Source organism: Microcebus murinus, chromosome 14 (genome assembly GCF_040939455.1).
Source record: "Microcebus murinus isolate Inina chromosome 14, M.murinus_Inina_mat1.0, whole genome shotgun sequence".
In the NCBI taxonomy this organism is placed as follows: Eukaryota; Metazoa; Chordata; class Mammalia; order Primates; family Cheirogaleidae; genus Microcebus; species Microcebus murinus.
The window spans coordinates 53,841,337-53,854,267 of record NC_134117.1 but is presented as its reverse complement, the minus strand read 5'-3'; the positions used below and the strand labels follow the sequence as shown (position 1 = coordinate 53,854,267).

At 54.6% G+C, this 12,931-nt stretch overlaps 1 protein-coding gene across 1 annotated transcript in view; it reads right to left on the bottom strand.

The window, feature by feature from the left end:
- Nucleotides 1-12,931, bottom strand: part of LOC105870175 (cadherin-23) — a 298,328-nt gene that overhangs the window by 121,036 nt on the left and 164,361 nt on the right. Inside the window, exons 7-8 of the mRNA XM_012762567.2 lie at nt 8,706-8,900; nt 4,865-4,993 (exon numbers count right to left, since the gene is read on the bottom strand). Of these exons, the coding sequence (XP_012618021.2) occupies nt 4,865-4,993; nt 8,706-8,900 (324 nt within the window). The remainder of the gene's footprint in view (nt 1-4,864; nt 4,994-8,705; nt 8,901-12,931) is intronic.

The window sequence follows — 12,931 nt, the reverse complement described above, 5'->3', positions numbered from 1 at the left end:
TGTTACGAGACTGCCTGCATTTGACTCCATTGAGTAAGTCACTTTTAACCTTTCACTGCCTTGTTTCCCCCATCTATAAAATGGGTATAATCACAGTCCCCACTCCTCAGCAGCTGATATATGTAAAGCGCCCAGAACAGCACTGACGCACACCAAATGCGATAAATGCAACTGTTACTATTAATTGGGGCCTGGAAGTGCTGGGTGCATCTGAGGAAAACTCAGGTGCCTCTTCCCAGATAATGCACAGACATGTGACGTTTCCAAACAATTTCAGCAAATTCAAACTCCCTAACACCCCAGGTTAATCCTCTCCACCCTAGAGATAGGGAGTTTTCTGTGCATTATAAGAACATCTGGTCTGGGAGTGGTGGCTCACACCTGTAATCCTAGCACTTTGGGAGCCCGAGGCAGAAGGATCACTTGATCCCAGGAGTTCAGGACCAGCCTGAGAACATAGGGAGACCCCAGGTCTACAAAAAAAATCAGATATTAATAATTAGCCAGGCATGGTGGTGAGTGCCTGTAGTCCCAGCTACTTGGGAGGCTGAGGTGGGAGTATCACACTTGAACCCAGGAGTTTGAGGCTGCAGTGAGCTAGGCTGAGGCCATGACACTCCAGCCTGGGTGACAGAGTGGGTGAGACTGTATCTCAAAAAAAAAAAAAAGAACAGCTAACAGCCTCCACGGTGAGCTAGCACTAGCTGAGCACCTGCTATGTGCCATTCCCTCCCTCTCTCCCCTCACTGTGGGGGGGCGGGTAGGTTCTCTCACGACCCGCACAGTAGAGGTACATGCGAGGAAACGGAGGCCCGGAGGGTTCAGGGGTTTGCTGAAGGTCACGAGGTATGGTGAGTGGGTGGGGTGAGGGTGACTGGGGAATGGGAGCCCCTCCCCACGGGGGTCACCTGGGGAGCCCATCGCTTCCTGGCAGAAGTGAGAAGGCGCAGGGTCCTGCACGCCGTGAGCATGCCGAGAGGGCTGGATGCAGCCCCAGCCTAGGAGGCCTGGGCACCGGCAGGGAAAGAGGCCACTGTCGAGAGAAGCTGGACTTCTCCAGAAGGGACCGTGTCCTCCAGAAGGGACCGTGTCCTCTCCCTTTTTTCGATTGTCCCCTTCCCAGGAGCCCTGGCCAGGAGAGCCGTGACACAGGGGCCCGGGTGGGCCGCGCCCGGCCTCAGGGGTCCACATCCTCTTCCTTCCCTGCCAGCCCGGCTGAGCCGCCCCAGCCCGCTTCCATGACAGGATTAAGGACTTGAAAGGTGGACGCGCAGTTAGCTTCGGGAGTGGGAGGCGCCCCCGGTGGTGGGGAGGCCTCGGGGGTGGAAGGGGACTTCCGACGAGAGCTGCCACAGCACATTCTGAGGTAGAAAATCCTATTTCTCAGTCCTTAATTCCAGTCAATTCCAGTCAAAGGGCTGATAGGCATCGGCTGGCAGTAATTTGTGCAGTTTATCCGCTCTTTTCACCTTCTATCGGTCCTTCACTGACGGGCAGGCCGACATGCTGCTGCTCGAGTGAGAAAATTAAAATCTGATGCAATAATCCCAAATAAGAAGGATTTTATTAGGTAATATATACACTTTCGATGAGGCACGCTCACCCGATGCGCTGATACGGGGAGGCACATGCTGGGAGCTGCAGATAAAGGGGGCGGGGAGCGTGGGGAAGGTCCGAATGGCCCCGGCAGCAGAGGCTGGGCGTGTGGGCGCCGGGGTCCCCCTGAGGGGAGGCTGAGAGGCCACGTGGGCTGCAGCCTGGCCTGGCCTGTGGATTGCTGCGCTAAATCGGGGCTCCGCACCCACCGTAAAGGGACAGGGAGGGCCCAGATCCAGGCGCAGAAACCAATTAGAAGCCGGGAAAAGGTATGGAGAAGGCAGGGAAGGCAGGTGCCTGGACACAGAGGATGCTTCTGTGGGCGCCAGGAGGGCCAGACCAGGCCCGGGGCAGGCTGAAAGCCCAGAATGACTTCCTCTCTGGCTTCCCCAGCCCAGTCACAAGCCTCCCGGTGGGGCTCAGACCTGCCCTCCCAGACTGGGCATCCGGCAGCTGCCCAGGCACTGGCCTTAGTGTTCTTGAGGGGGACAAAGGACAACTCTGGCAAGGCAAAGAGACATCAAGATCCCTGAGCCCGAGAGAGGAGGATCCTATGAGGCGCTAAGGACAAGTGTGAGGAGACTAGGCGCTAAGGCAGGCCAGCGTCTGGTCTGCCCAGACTGAGGGTCAGCTAGCAGTAGCCGTGGAATCATCTGGAGAACAGAGGGTGTGGTTTAGCACAGGGCCTGCACACAGGCGGGGTCTAATACATGCTGACGGATGAATAAAAGAATGAAGCCCAGAGTGAATGGATGGACACACTCAAATCTGCAGACCTGGAACAAAAACGCGTACTAGTTTAATTCAGGATTGCTCTGCTAAGAGACAGGGATGCTAGACAAACACACACCAAGAACACCCTTCTTGCCAACTACTGCACCTCTGAAAGGAAGCTGAGGCTGGGAGCCCCAACCCCATCTGACCACGATAACTACTGACTGACCAGGTCACCACCCACCGTGGTTTAATGTCCTATAATTGCCAGCACGCACATCTTATCATCTTTGGCTGCCCGGCCACCCACTTCAATCGAATTGGCTTTGGGCACCTTCTCTGCACTCGGTCCTGGGCATGACACCCTGGGAGACCCAAACAACACGGGTTACTTCTGAGCTCCCAGGGCACTGTGCAACTCCCAGAGTCAGGACACTCACATACACAGGAGAACATTACAGGTGAGACTATAATTACGTGGAAAATTACGCGGCACGGAGAGAGTCGATTCTACCAGAGCTGAGGGAGCAGGATCACCACCTCTTGGACCGGCAGGGAAGGAGTCAAGAAAAAATTCTAAGAAAGGGGAAGAGTGAATTGGATGGGTGGACTTTGGATCGGCAATGAGAGTAGGCGTGAAGGGTGGGGAGGGTGCAGGATGGGGACAGCGCTGGCCTGCCAGGGCAGTGGCTCACTTGCTCACTCACCCATCCCATAAACACCTCCTGAGCACCCACTGTGTGCTACACCCCAGCAGACTTCAGTGCAGCAGGCAAGCTGTGCAAGGACCCTGAGCACCCTGGGGACATTCATGGGCAGGTGTAGATCGTTTTTGTCTGAAAACAGCATGTCAGGTCTAACCCGACACGGGGATGTCAGCCTGGGAAACGTGGGGTGGGGGCAGAGAGAGAGGGGTCTGGGGAAGTCATGGGAGGCGAGCTGGGCCAGGCTGAGCAGGGACAGTCTTCAGTCTCAAAAGCTGGGGCTTTCTTGTCCATAGGATGACAAGAAATAGAAGGCTGGTGGTGGGAGACATCTCCCTCTGCTCTCAAAGCAGCGTCAAACATCTGCATTAGCAAATTTGCTTGTTAAGATCCTCCATCCACAGCTGGCCAGCCCCAAGAAGGGAGTGGCCAAATGCTAGTCCCACACACCAGGAGACTGAGCTTAGCACTTTGAAGCAGCCAAGTCAAGGATGCCAGGGGTGGGGATAGCCACGATCTCCAAGCTGGGGGTCAGGCCCCGGGGCACAGTGTGCACCCGGTGACAGGAAGCCTGCCTGCGATGCACATACATACCACACACACCACGGAGTACTACTCAGCCACAAAATGGAACGAAATAATGTCCTTTGCAGCAACTTAGCTGGAACTGGAGACCATTATCCTAAGCGAAGCATCTTAGGAATGGACAAACAGATACCACATGTTCTCACTTACAAGTGGGAGCTAAATGAAGGGTATATGTGGTCATAAAGAGCTGCAATGGACACTGGAAACTGACAGGGGGAGAGGGTAGGAGGGGTGAGGGATAAAAATCTACCTGTCAAGTGCCATGCACACTCTTCTGGTGACAGGCACACTGAAAACCCTGACTTCCACGTAACAAACAACACTTGCATCCTCTAAGATTTTCAGAAAATAAAAAAAAAAAAAAAAGGAAGCCTGCATGCCTGCCTGCCTGCCACTTAAGCTCACTTCTGTGAGCAGAGCAGGAATGTAGGCGGGCCCTGAGCATGCGCAAGCTTCCCTGAAGTTCCCTCAAAAGAAGGGGCACATTTTTGTTCCCACGAATTCTGTTCCCCAAGCTGATGTCAGGAGTCATGTCTGCCCAGAGGAAGTGCCTTTTCTAAATTATCAGCCCAGGCAGGTGTTCCGTTCTAGTTTGCACAGAAGCACGGATGGCCACCAGACTCGGGATGCCTGTCATTGTCTGCCTGGCCACAGCTGAGAAAAGCTGCCCTACCCACACCCCTGGGAGTGGGCAGCCATGTGCTTTGTTCTCTAAGACGCACAGTCCCAGCTGGCTGGGCCAGGGTGGACACGTGGCCCAATGGCAGCCGATCTACAGACTGGCTAGCGACCTATGACTTTGTGACATGGCACAAAATCAGGAGCCTCTCTTGGAAACCTGGACTTGAGAAATCCTGAGACTGAGCAGTTAGGGACAGCAGCTAGAGCCAGTGCCCTCGGGGAGGGCGAGCTGTTGCCATCCTGGGTGGTGCTGATGGGCCGAGAGACACAGACTGACCTGCAGGGGACATGGCTGAGCCACACTGATGTTCTGTGGAGCCTGACTGAGTCCAGATCCACCCTCTGGCCCTGGCTGGATTTTCCACGGGCATTTCCACCCCTCTCCATGCACACCTTCCCTAGCAAGCCTTGTTGTTTGCCCCAGGGAGCCCTCTGGGGTGACAAGAGGGTGAGGTGGGGTGTGGGGTGAGGAGGGGTTGGGGTTTCACTGTGCTAGAGCACCCATCACCACCGTGCCTGGGGGCTGCGGGGGAGGCAAGCCAAGGGGGAGCCCATACCCCCACCAGGGCCGGGGGTCTTACCGGAGGAGAATGCTCGTAGATGTTGGTGCTATAAGGCAGGTTGATGAAGATGGGGTCCATGTCCTGGACGTCTGTGATGATGATGGCCAAGTTGGCCAGGGTGGACAGAGGCCTGGTCTTGTCTTGATCCTTCGGGAACAGAGAAAGTACACAGCCTTAGGTTGAGTGATATTGTGGACACACAAACACATATGTACACACAGGCACACACAGAGACCTGCAATGTGTGACACACGTATGCACAAATGTGTACACACACACACACACACACACACATGTGCTCTTGCACTTCTGTAGGGAAGGGCTCAGTAAGAGGAAGCTTAAGAACTCTAAGAACCTATAAGGGTTCCTGAGCTGTATAGGAAAACACAAACCGGGCCTCCAAGGCCCAGAGGAATGTGGCCTGCCCAGTGTCACAAAGCAGGGCTGGGTGAGAGCCAGATGTCCTGCGCCACTGGGCCAGCCTGGCCACCCGGACGTCTGTTGGTGGGTGACTGGCTTGGGGTAAAGAGATGGTGCCGTCCTCAGCCACTTTGCTGTGTTCCACTAGGGGCCACTGCCCCTCTCTGTGCCCACTTCCTGCCCTCCTCATCCCAGGGCAGCAGGGGACTGAGTAGGATGGAGACTCCTCACAAGAAAGACCCTTTGGCCACAGAGAGGGTTACTCTGGGACCCACGTCCCTGCTCTGGGCTACGAATTTACCAGTCAGGTGATTTTCTCAGTCAAACCAGCAGGGGGCGCTCCATTGCCTGCGACATCTGGGGGGCTCTAGGAAGGAGTCCCTAGAGCTTGTGCAGCCCATGCCCCTGTGGCTAGGCAGGCAAAGTTAGCTGGAATTTCATCCTATAAAAGTTCACTAATGAGCCTGTAGTCCCAGCTACTCGGGAGGATGAGGCAGGAAGATTGCTTGAGCCCAGGAGTTCAAGGCTGCCGTGAGCTGTGATCGCACCTATGGACAGCCACTGACTCCAACCTGGGCAACACTGTGACTCTCGTCTCCTAAAATTAATATTATTCAAATCAGTTAACAGAGACTAAGAGAGGCTAAGTAATTTGCCCAGAGACACACAACTGGTACGTGTGTAGCCAGGACACAAACTCAGGTCCTTTTGCATAAAAATTTGCCCTTAACAGTCTGGACTTGAGCTCTAACAACAGCTCAGTCTTTATCCTGCTGAGTGACCTCAAATGCATTATCTTCCCTCCTGGAATCTCAGTGTCCTTCTCTGTGAGATGAAGGGCTCAACTGAATGACCCTGGGCTTGTAGATTCTCTCCCTTGGTCTGTCTTGAACCATGCAAGGGACTGATGTTACAAGCCTGGCACCTGCTCCCGCCCACCAGAGAGAGAGCTGCAGTGCCTAGGAGGTGGGAGGGCTGGCTGTCCTTAGGGGTCCTCGGGGCAGCCCAGGAGATGGTGGGAGGGGCTTCAGGGGTAGGCAGTGGGTACAGCAGGGAGAGGAGATTCTGGAAACAGGAGCTGAGCAGAGGGCTGTGGGGAGACAGCCTATCAGGCTCAAGGCCAGGGAGCCCACAGCCCAGGCTTGGGCACTGCCCACAGGAGAGCTCCCAGCCAGGGACGGCCTCCAGGCACATGGGCCCAGAGTGACGAGGCTCAGAACAAGTCCCCCAGTAGATGCCAGTGGTTCTGATTTGCCATCACCAGGCTTTTGTGGGCAGCTGGCTTTTGTCCATCCTGGCACAGCCCCCCATCCCACACCTGTGGCTGCATCCTGTTCATGCCACAGACACCCCTGTCTAGCCCACCCTGGACTCTGTGGTGGGGAAAGGGGACAGTAATGGGTACATCCTGGGGGGGGAGGGGCAGGCATTCTGCCAGGCTACAGCTGTGACTCTGGGGCCTGTGACTCTCAGCAGCTTGTTCTCACCCTGGTACCCACACACTGGTGGCTGGGAACCTACACTGCTCCCTGGGACGCTGTGCAGAAGAATCTCCTTGTGGAAATGCCCAGCAGCCAGGGGCACAGTGCCAGCCCCAAGAGGGACTTGTGGTGTCAGCTCATCCAGGAGTGAGTGGGAAGCCGTGCGCTGAGGGACTTCCAGTGCCTCTCCTGTCCTCTACTCCTGACTGCTGGGAGATTAACAGCAATTTAACTGCATTCATCATCTCCGCTTGAGCCCAGGCCTCTTGGCAGGCCCAGCCACCTGGATTCTTACCTGTGCCCAGCTCTGGTCTAGTCCCCAGGGCCCAAAGCCATTGTTATGGTAGAAGAAAATCATCCCACAGCGAAAGGGTTCGCAGTGAAAGAAGTTGAGCATCTGCCTGTTCCTGGGCCGGGCGTGTGCAAATGAAGGGTGGGGGAGAGCAGCGTGTGGGTGCAAGGGCATGCGGAAAGTGCAGGCAAGCGGGCGCAAAAAGCAAATTCTGGGCTTGCAAGTCCCCTTGACCCGAGGAGTCAGTTTTATAAACAGCAGTACACACACCCACCCTCCCAGGATACCAATACTTAACTAGCAGAGAAGGAAAGAATGTGAGTGTCATCTGTCATTTGTGGCATCAGCCTCACTAACAGCAACCTCAAACTCCTGGGCTCAAGGAATCCTCCTGCCTCAGCCTCCCAAGTAGCTGGGACTACAGACATGCACCACCATGCCCGGTTAATTTTTTCTATATATTTTTAGTTGACCAATTAATTTATTTCTATTTATAGTAGAGACGGGGGTCTCTCTCTTGCTCAGGCTGGTTTCGAACTCCTGACCTTGAGCGATCTGACTACCTAGGCCTCCCAGTGTTTGTTTGTTGAGACAGGGTTTTGCTCTGTTGCCCAGGCTGGAGTGCAATGGCATGATCATAGCTCACTGCAGCCTCAAATTCCTGTGCTCAAGTGGTCCACCTGCCTCAACCTCCTGAGTAGCTAAGACTATAAGCATGTACCACCATGGCTGGCTAATTAAAAAAAAAAAATTTTTTTTGTGGAGATGCGGTCTTGCTATTATGCCCAGGCTGGCTGCTAGGACCAAGCTTTGGAAATAAAAATCTAAGGGACAACAGGTCAACTTCTGGCTCTGCTGCCAGCTGATGGCCCCAGCTGTGCCCTAAGGCAGCATCCAGGAGCAGGGAAGAGGGTACTGCAGGTTAGGATCTTATTTAGGTTGTGGCTTGCCTGTCCTCTAGGCCCCACAAACAGCTGGCAACAAAGGCCAAGCTGTGATGTCCTACAGATCCAGAGACACCTGGCCATGGGACATGGTGGTCAGAGCACTGCACTGGGAGTTAGAAAACCCGGGTTTGGGTTCTCGCCCTCCACACTGTTCATCGGCTGTGTGAGTCTCAACAGAGTCAGCCATAACATGGCATAAGCACTTCTCTCCTGCCTGCCATCCTAGACCAACACAGCCTGGGATTCCCAGGGGCCAGTAGTGTTCCTGGCACAGATGGATGCTCCCTACTGCGTGAGTGTCACCACTCTGGGGAGAAGAGGCCCTTGGCTCCTGCAAGTTGGGTGGTGTCAGGACACAGCTGGGTGGACACCTCCATCCTGTGTCCCAGAGAGCAAGAGGTGCCCTGCACTGTGAATGTCCCAAGGAGGTTACCAGAGCAGACCTTGACGTTGGGCTCCTGGGTGACTATGGGCAAGTCAGTGAATTGCTATTGTGCCTCAGTTTTCTTATCTATAAAATGGGCATCTTAATGACACTTATGACGTGGGACTGCTTGAGGTTTACTGGAGAGGGTCCGTTTAAGCGCTCAGCACAGTGCCAGAGACGCAGCACGAACCTTCAGCAACGAACCTTCAGTCCCATTGGATACCCCGTTGCTCTCTCTGAGGGTGGGAAGAGGCAGGCGCCTGGCTGCCGGGGCCCCAGGGTGGCGACTCACCGTGGCGTTGACTGTGAGCTGGTAGGCCTGCGTGGTCTCATAGTCCAGCTCCCGGATCACCGTGACGATGCCCCGGGCACTGTCGATGGCGAAGAACTGGGAGGGGGGCTGGAAGGAGTAGAGGACGCTGCCGCCCGCACCCAAGTCAGGGTCCGTGGCATTCACGATGAAGATGGGCGTCCCCACCGGAGTGTTCTGGGGGTGACAGCAAAGCAAATGCAAGGGTGAGCCACGGCTTGGAGCAGCTGCCTTCATCAGGGACCAGTCCCCCGGAGCCCATGAACCACAGCCCTCCAGCCAACCAGACCCAGGCTTTGTCATTTTCATTCTAGGAGGGTTCAGAGGAATTCAAAATGCAGTATCCATTTTTTTTTTTAATGGCCTCCTAGTGGCTATAAGAGCACCAGCTCCAAAGATGATCTGCTCATCCTGGAGTTCTGGATGAGGGCCCTTTCGGTCCCCAAACACATTTCTCGGCGGCTTCATTTCCTCTGTCCAATGCCCCTTGGCTGTCCAAGCCACAGGCTTCTTTTTCGGGGACCTCCTGGCAGTCCTTCACACAGGGGACGACAAACCACATGCCAGAAGCAGGAGTGTTCTCTGTAGGGTCCCACCAGGCTGGAAGGGGCCTCCAGAGAGCAATGCCACGGAGGGGCCATGACTTCTTCCTAATTGGCCCCCATCAGCAGGCACGTGTGGGGCTGAACGGACAGGCTCATAACTGCCCATTCCAACCCCTCTGTCCTCTGGGGACAGGACGCAGGCAGCGAGAGGCCCCCTCTTCCCCACCAGCCGTGACTCCCCAGTGCTCTCTGCACAGAACGCAGGCCTTTGTGGTCGGCCCTGCCTCCCCTTCACATTCTATCTCCTGGTGTAGATAAAAGTAGAGCGATTTGTGTCTCTCGACCCCAGCGGGCTCCCTCAGGCCTCTGGGCCTCTGAACATGCTTCTCCTCTGCCAGGTCTGCCCTCCCCGACTCGGCTGCTTGGAAGGGGCTTATTCCTTCCAAGAGAGAATCAGGTCTACAAGGGGTTGGGGCAGACAAGTGCTAGGGTTTCAGGGATGGACCGACCACTTGTTGGAATCCTAACCTCACTGCGTATCTTTGGGTTAATTATTTAATCTTTTCGATCCTTAATCCCCTCTCTGTACACTGAGGTTAATACTATCTCACAGAGTTCATGTGAATACTACATACGTTCATGGGTGTAAACATCCCAGCACGTAAGTGCTAAGAAGATTGCAGTTGTGATTTTAAAGTCTGAATGGCTTCTAGAGGGTGCCAACAAGGGTTCCCTTCAAGGGTAGGGCAAGGAGGTGTCAAGAAGCCCCCATAGCAACAGGACCATCCTGGGCATTCCCTGCCTGCCCCCCTCCCCCTGTCACGACCTGCTGGGTACCCTGTTCTGCCTCCCCCTATCCCCAGGTCCTCAATGCATGGCACCTCCAGGCTCCCTTGCTGGCTGGCTTCCAGTTGGGTTCTGCCAATGGAAGGTTCTGGAAGGAGCTCAGAAAGCAGGAGGAGAAAAGGTTTGGGGTCTTACTTCCCCACTCCTTCCAGCTCCAGCCCAGCACCTTCTCCTCCCCAGCTCCAGCTGTCAGTGGGCTCTAGTAACACTATTTTCCTCCCTTTCTCTCTTTAGCCCTATGGGTGTAAGAGCTCCCCACTGTTGCTAATCCCTGGGTGCCTCAACCTCCCTTATGTTCCCCAGCCCCGCCCACCCCTCTGTGAGTAGTCTCCTCGTGGAAATGCCTCTACTGGAACTACCTGCGATGAGCTTTTTCCTGCCAGGACCCTGACGGATACAGGCATCCTGCAAGCACATACCCTGATTCACCACCTGCACAGCCCTAGGGACTGAAGTCCCCTGGCACTGAGCTCAGTACAGCCAGCCCTGTCATGACATGCTCACCAGGGTGGTGCCAGACTTAAGGAGATCTTTCTCAGATTCTCTCTCCTGCTCCCTCTCCCCCCACCTCTAGCTCACACATACGAGCAAGAGCTAGCCCCACAAATCCACAAACAAAACTCTCTGTGGGGGCCCACCGTTCCTGCCGCAAGAAGGGATGGCCACGTTGTGAATTCAGTATTAGAAAACAGTAGCTACACAGCATATCAGAGCACTCAGCCAATCAACCAACACCCTCCATATGAAGCCAGTGCCCAGGGGAGAGCGATGGCTCCCACGAGATGTCAGCTCTCCAGCTCCTGGCCTCAGGGAGGCAAGGACATTTTACGCATCCATACCACGTGGTCCAGGGCAAAGGTTTTCCATGCTTCTGATCAGAGGCTTGAAGAGCACAATCCAGGAAACGGTAGAAAAGTGGGAAAAGAAGTGATAGTCCCTGTGTCTGACCTTCTTGGATTATGTTTCATGCCCTGCAGTGAAAACCCATTTAATTTCTGCATAACTTAGGAAAGGTTTTTAGCAGGCCTGGCAAAGAGCCATTCATACACTTAGAAGGGACGAGCTATTGGAGAGAAAAGAACGCTGACTTCCTGCATTTCGGGTCCTCAGCACCATGCTCTATCAGGAAAATGGGGGTGAGGGGACGCTCAGCACATACACGGGGGGCTTCTCTGAACACCCAGCTATTGTTCTGTGGAAATGCACAGATGTGCACATAGATCTGTAGCCTGAACGCAAGAAGATTTCCTTCACAGGGCCAGGTGCATCTGGGTTTCCAAGTATACTGTGGGCAGTAAAACCTGGTGGCTCAAAGCAAGTCCGACTCCCTAACTTTGAGTCCGGGCCTTTCCAGTGGGAGACCTCAGACATATGCTGTTAAACCTCTTTCGCCTCAGTTTCCTCATCTGTAGAATAGAGCTGTTTACAGTACCTACTTCCTAGGGTTGTTGTGAGAATGAATTGTATGAGATAAGGTGTGAAGAAAATTAAAAAATATCCTCTCTGGGCCAGGCGCATGGCAATATTGAGCAATACTCAATAAATGGTAATTGCAACTATTATTATAGTAATAAAATACTATCCTAGGCAGGGTGAGATGAGCCCCACTTAAAGGGAGAAATATTAGAAATAGTGTAAACAGACAATGAATCTCTTTTCCATGAGCTTGGACACATGGGAACCTTAAAATTCAGAAAGGGGACATCTCCACCGATTGGTTGGTGGCTACGCAGACAGGGTGAGGATGTGAGAGCCTCAGCAGCCCCTCCCAGATGGGTCTGAGAGCCCGGGATATGAGGGGTGGGATCCAAATCAGGGGTGAGAGGGGAACCTGGGGGCCAGGGAAGCTCCTAAAGGAGAAGGCCAGTCCTGACCACGCACCACTATGGGATGGCTCAAATGTAGGAGCTGGACCGACCTTGTGGATTATTCAGTCTAGCCTTCCCATTTTATAGGTAAAAAAAGTGAGCCCGGAGAGGAGGCGTGTCTCGCTCCAGGTTCCACGGGTGGTTCATGGCAGAGCCTGTGCGTAGAAACTGGGAGCCTTAACTCATTTATAGCGCTCTTTCCACCTTACCCATGGAGATGCCGCCAGCTGCCTCCCTGCCCACCCTGGTCCAAGAGACGCTGCTCCAAATGGCCACACCTCTGCGCAAGGGAAGGGATCTCGTCAGCCATCTTTGTCCATGTGACCTCAGACCCAGGCTGCATCTGATTGGTCTAGGGGTAACCACCTGACCCAAGCAGGCCAATCAGATGCAGCCTCGGAAATTACATCAATTTTCTGTGGGAATCTGAAAAGAAGATCTTTGCTATCTCTTGTTAGGGCTGGAGTGGGCACCATGACAGACCAGAAGCCACACAGAGGCCACAATCACAGGGTGGCAGAGAAGCCACGGCAGTCAGAGGGAGCCCATCTGTAGTGAGGGGAACAGAGCACAGTGAAGGGAAAAAATGGAGACGAGGCCCTAAGAGCCTCCATGGGAGCCCTGGTCTTCACAAGCCCCGCCCCACCTGCCTCCACTTCCTGCCCTAGGCTGTGATGCTGTGATCCTATCTGTGCTGTCCTTCCTGTGGGCACCCCCCTTGCTCGCACCGGCCCCCATGGGTCTCAGCTCCCTGCCCCCACTTGGGACCCCCAGCCCATGCCCAGCCATGGGCAGAGCTTCCTCATTCCTGCAGCTCTGCCCCAGGCTCACCCCGACCTTCTCCTGCTGGGATTCTGCCCCTTTAATGCACATAGCTGGGCCACAGAAAGCAAAGCTCCAGGCCACGGCTCCTAATGCTAATGAGGGCACAGTGCCTGCAGACACGAGG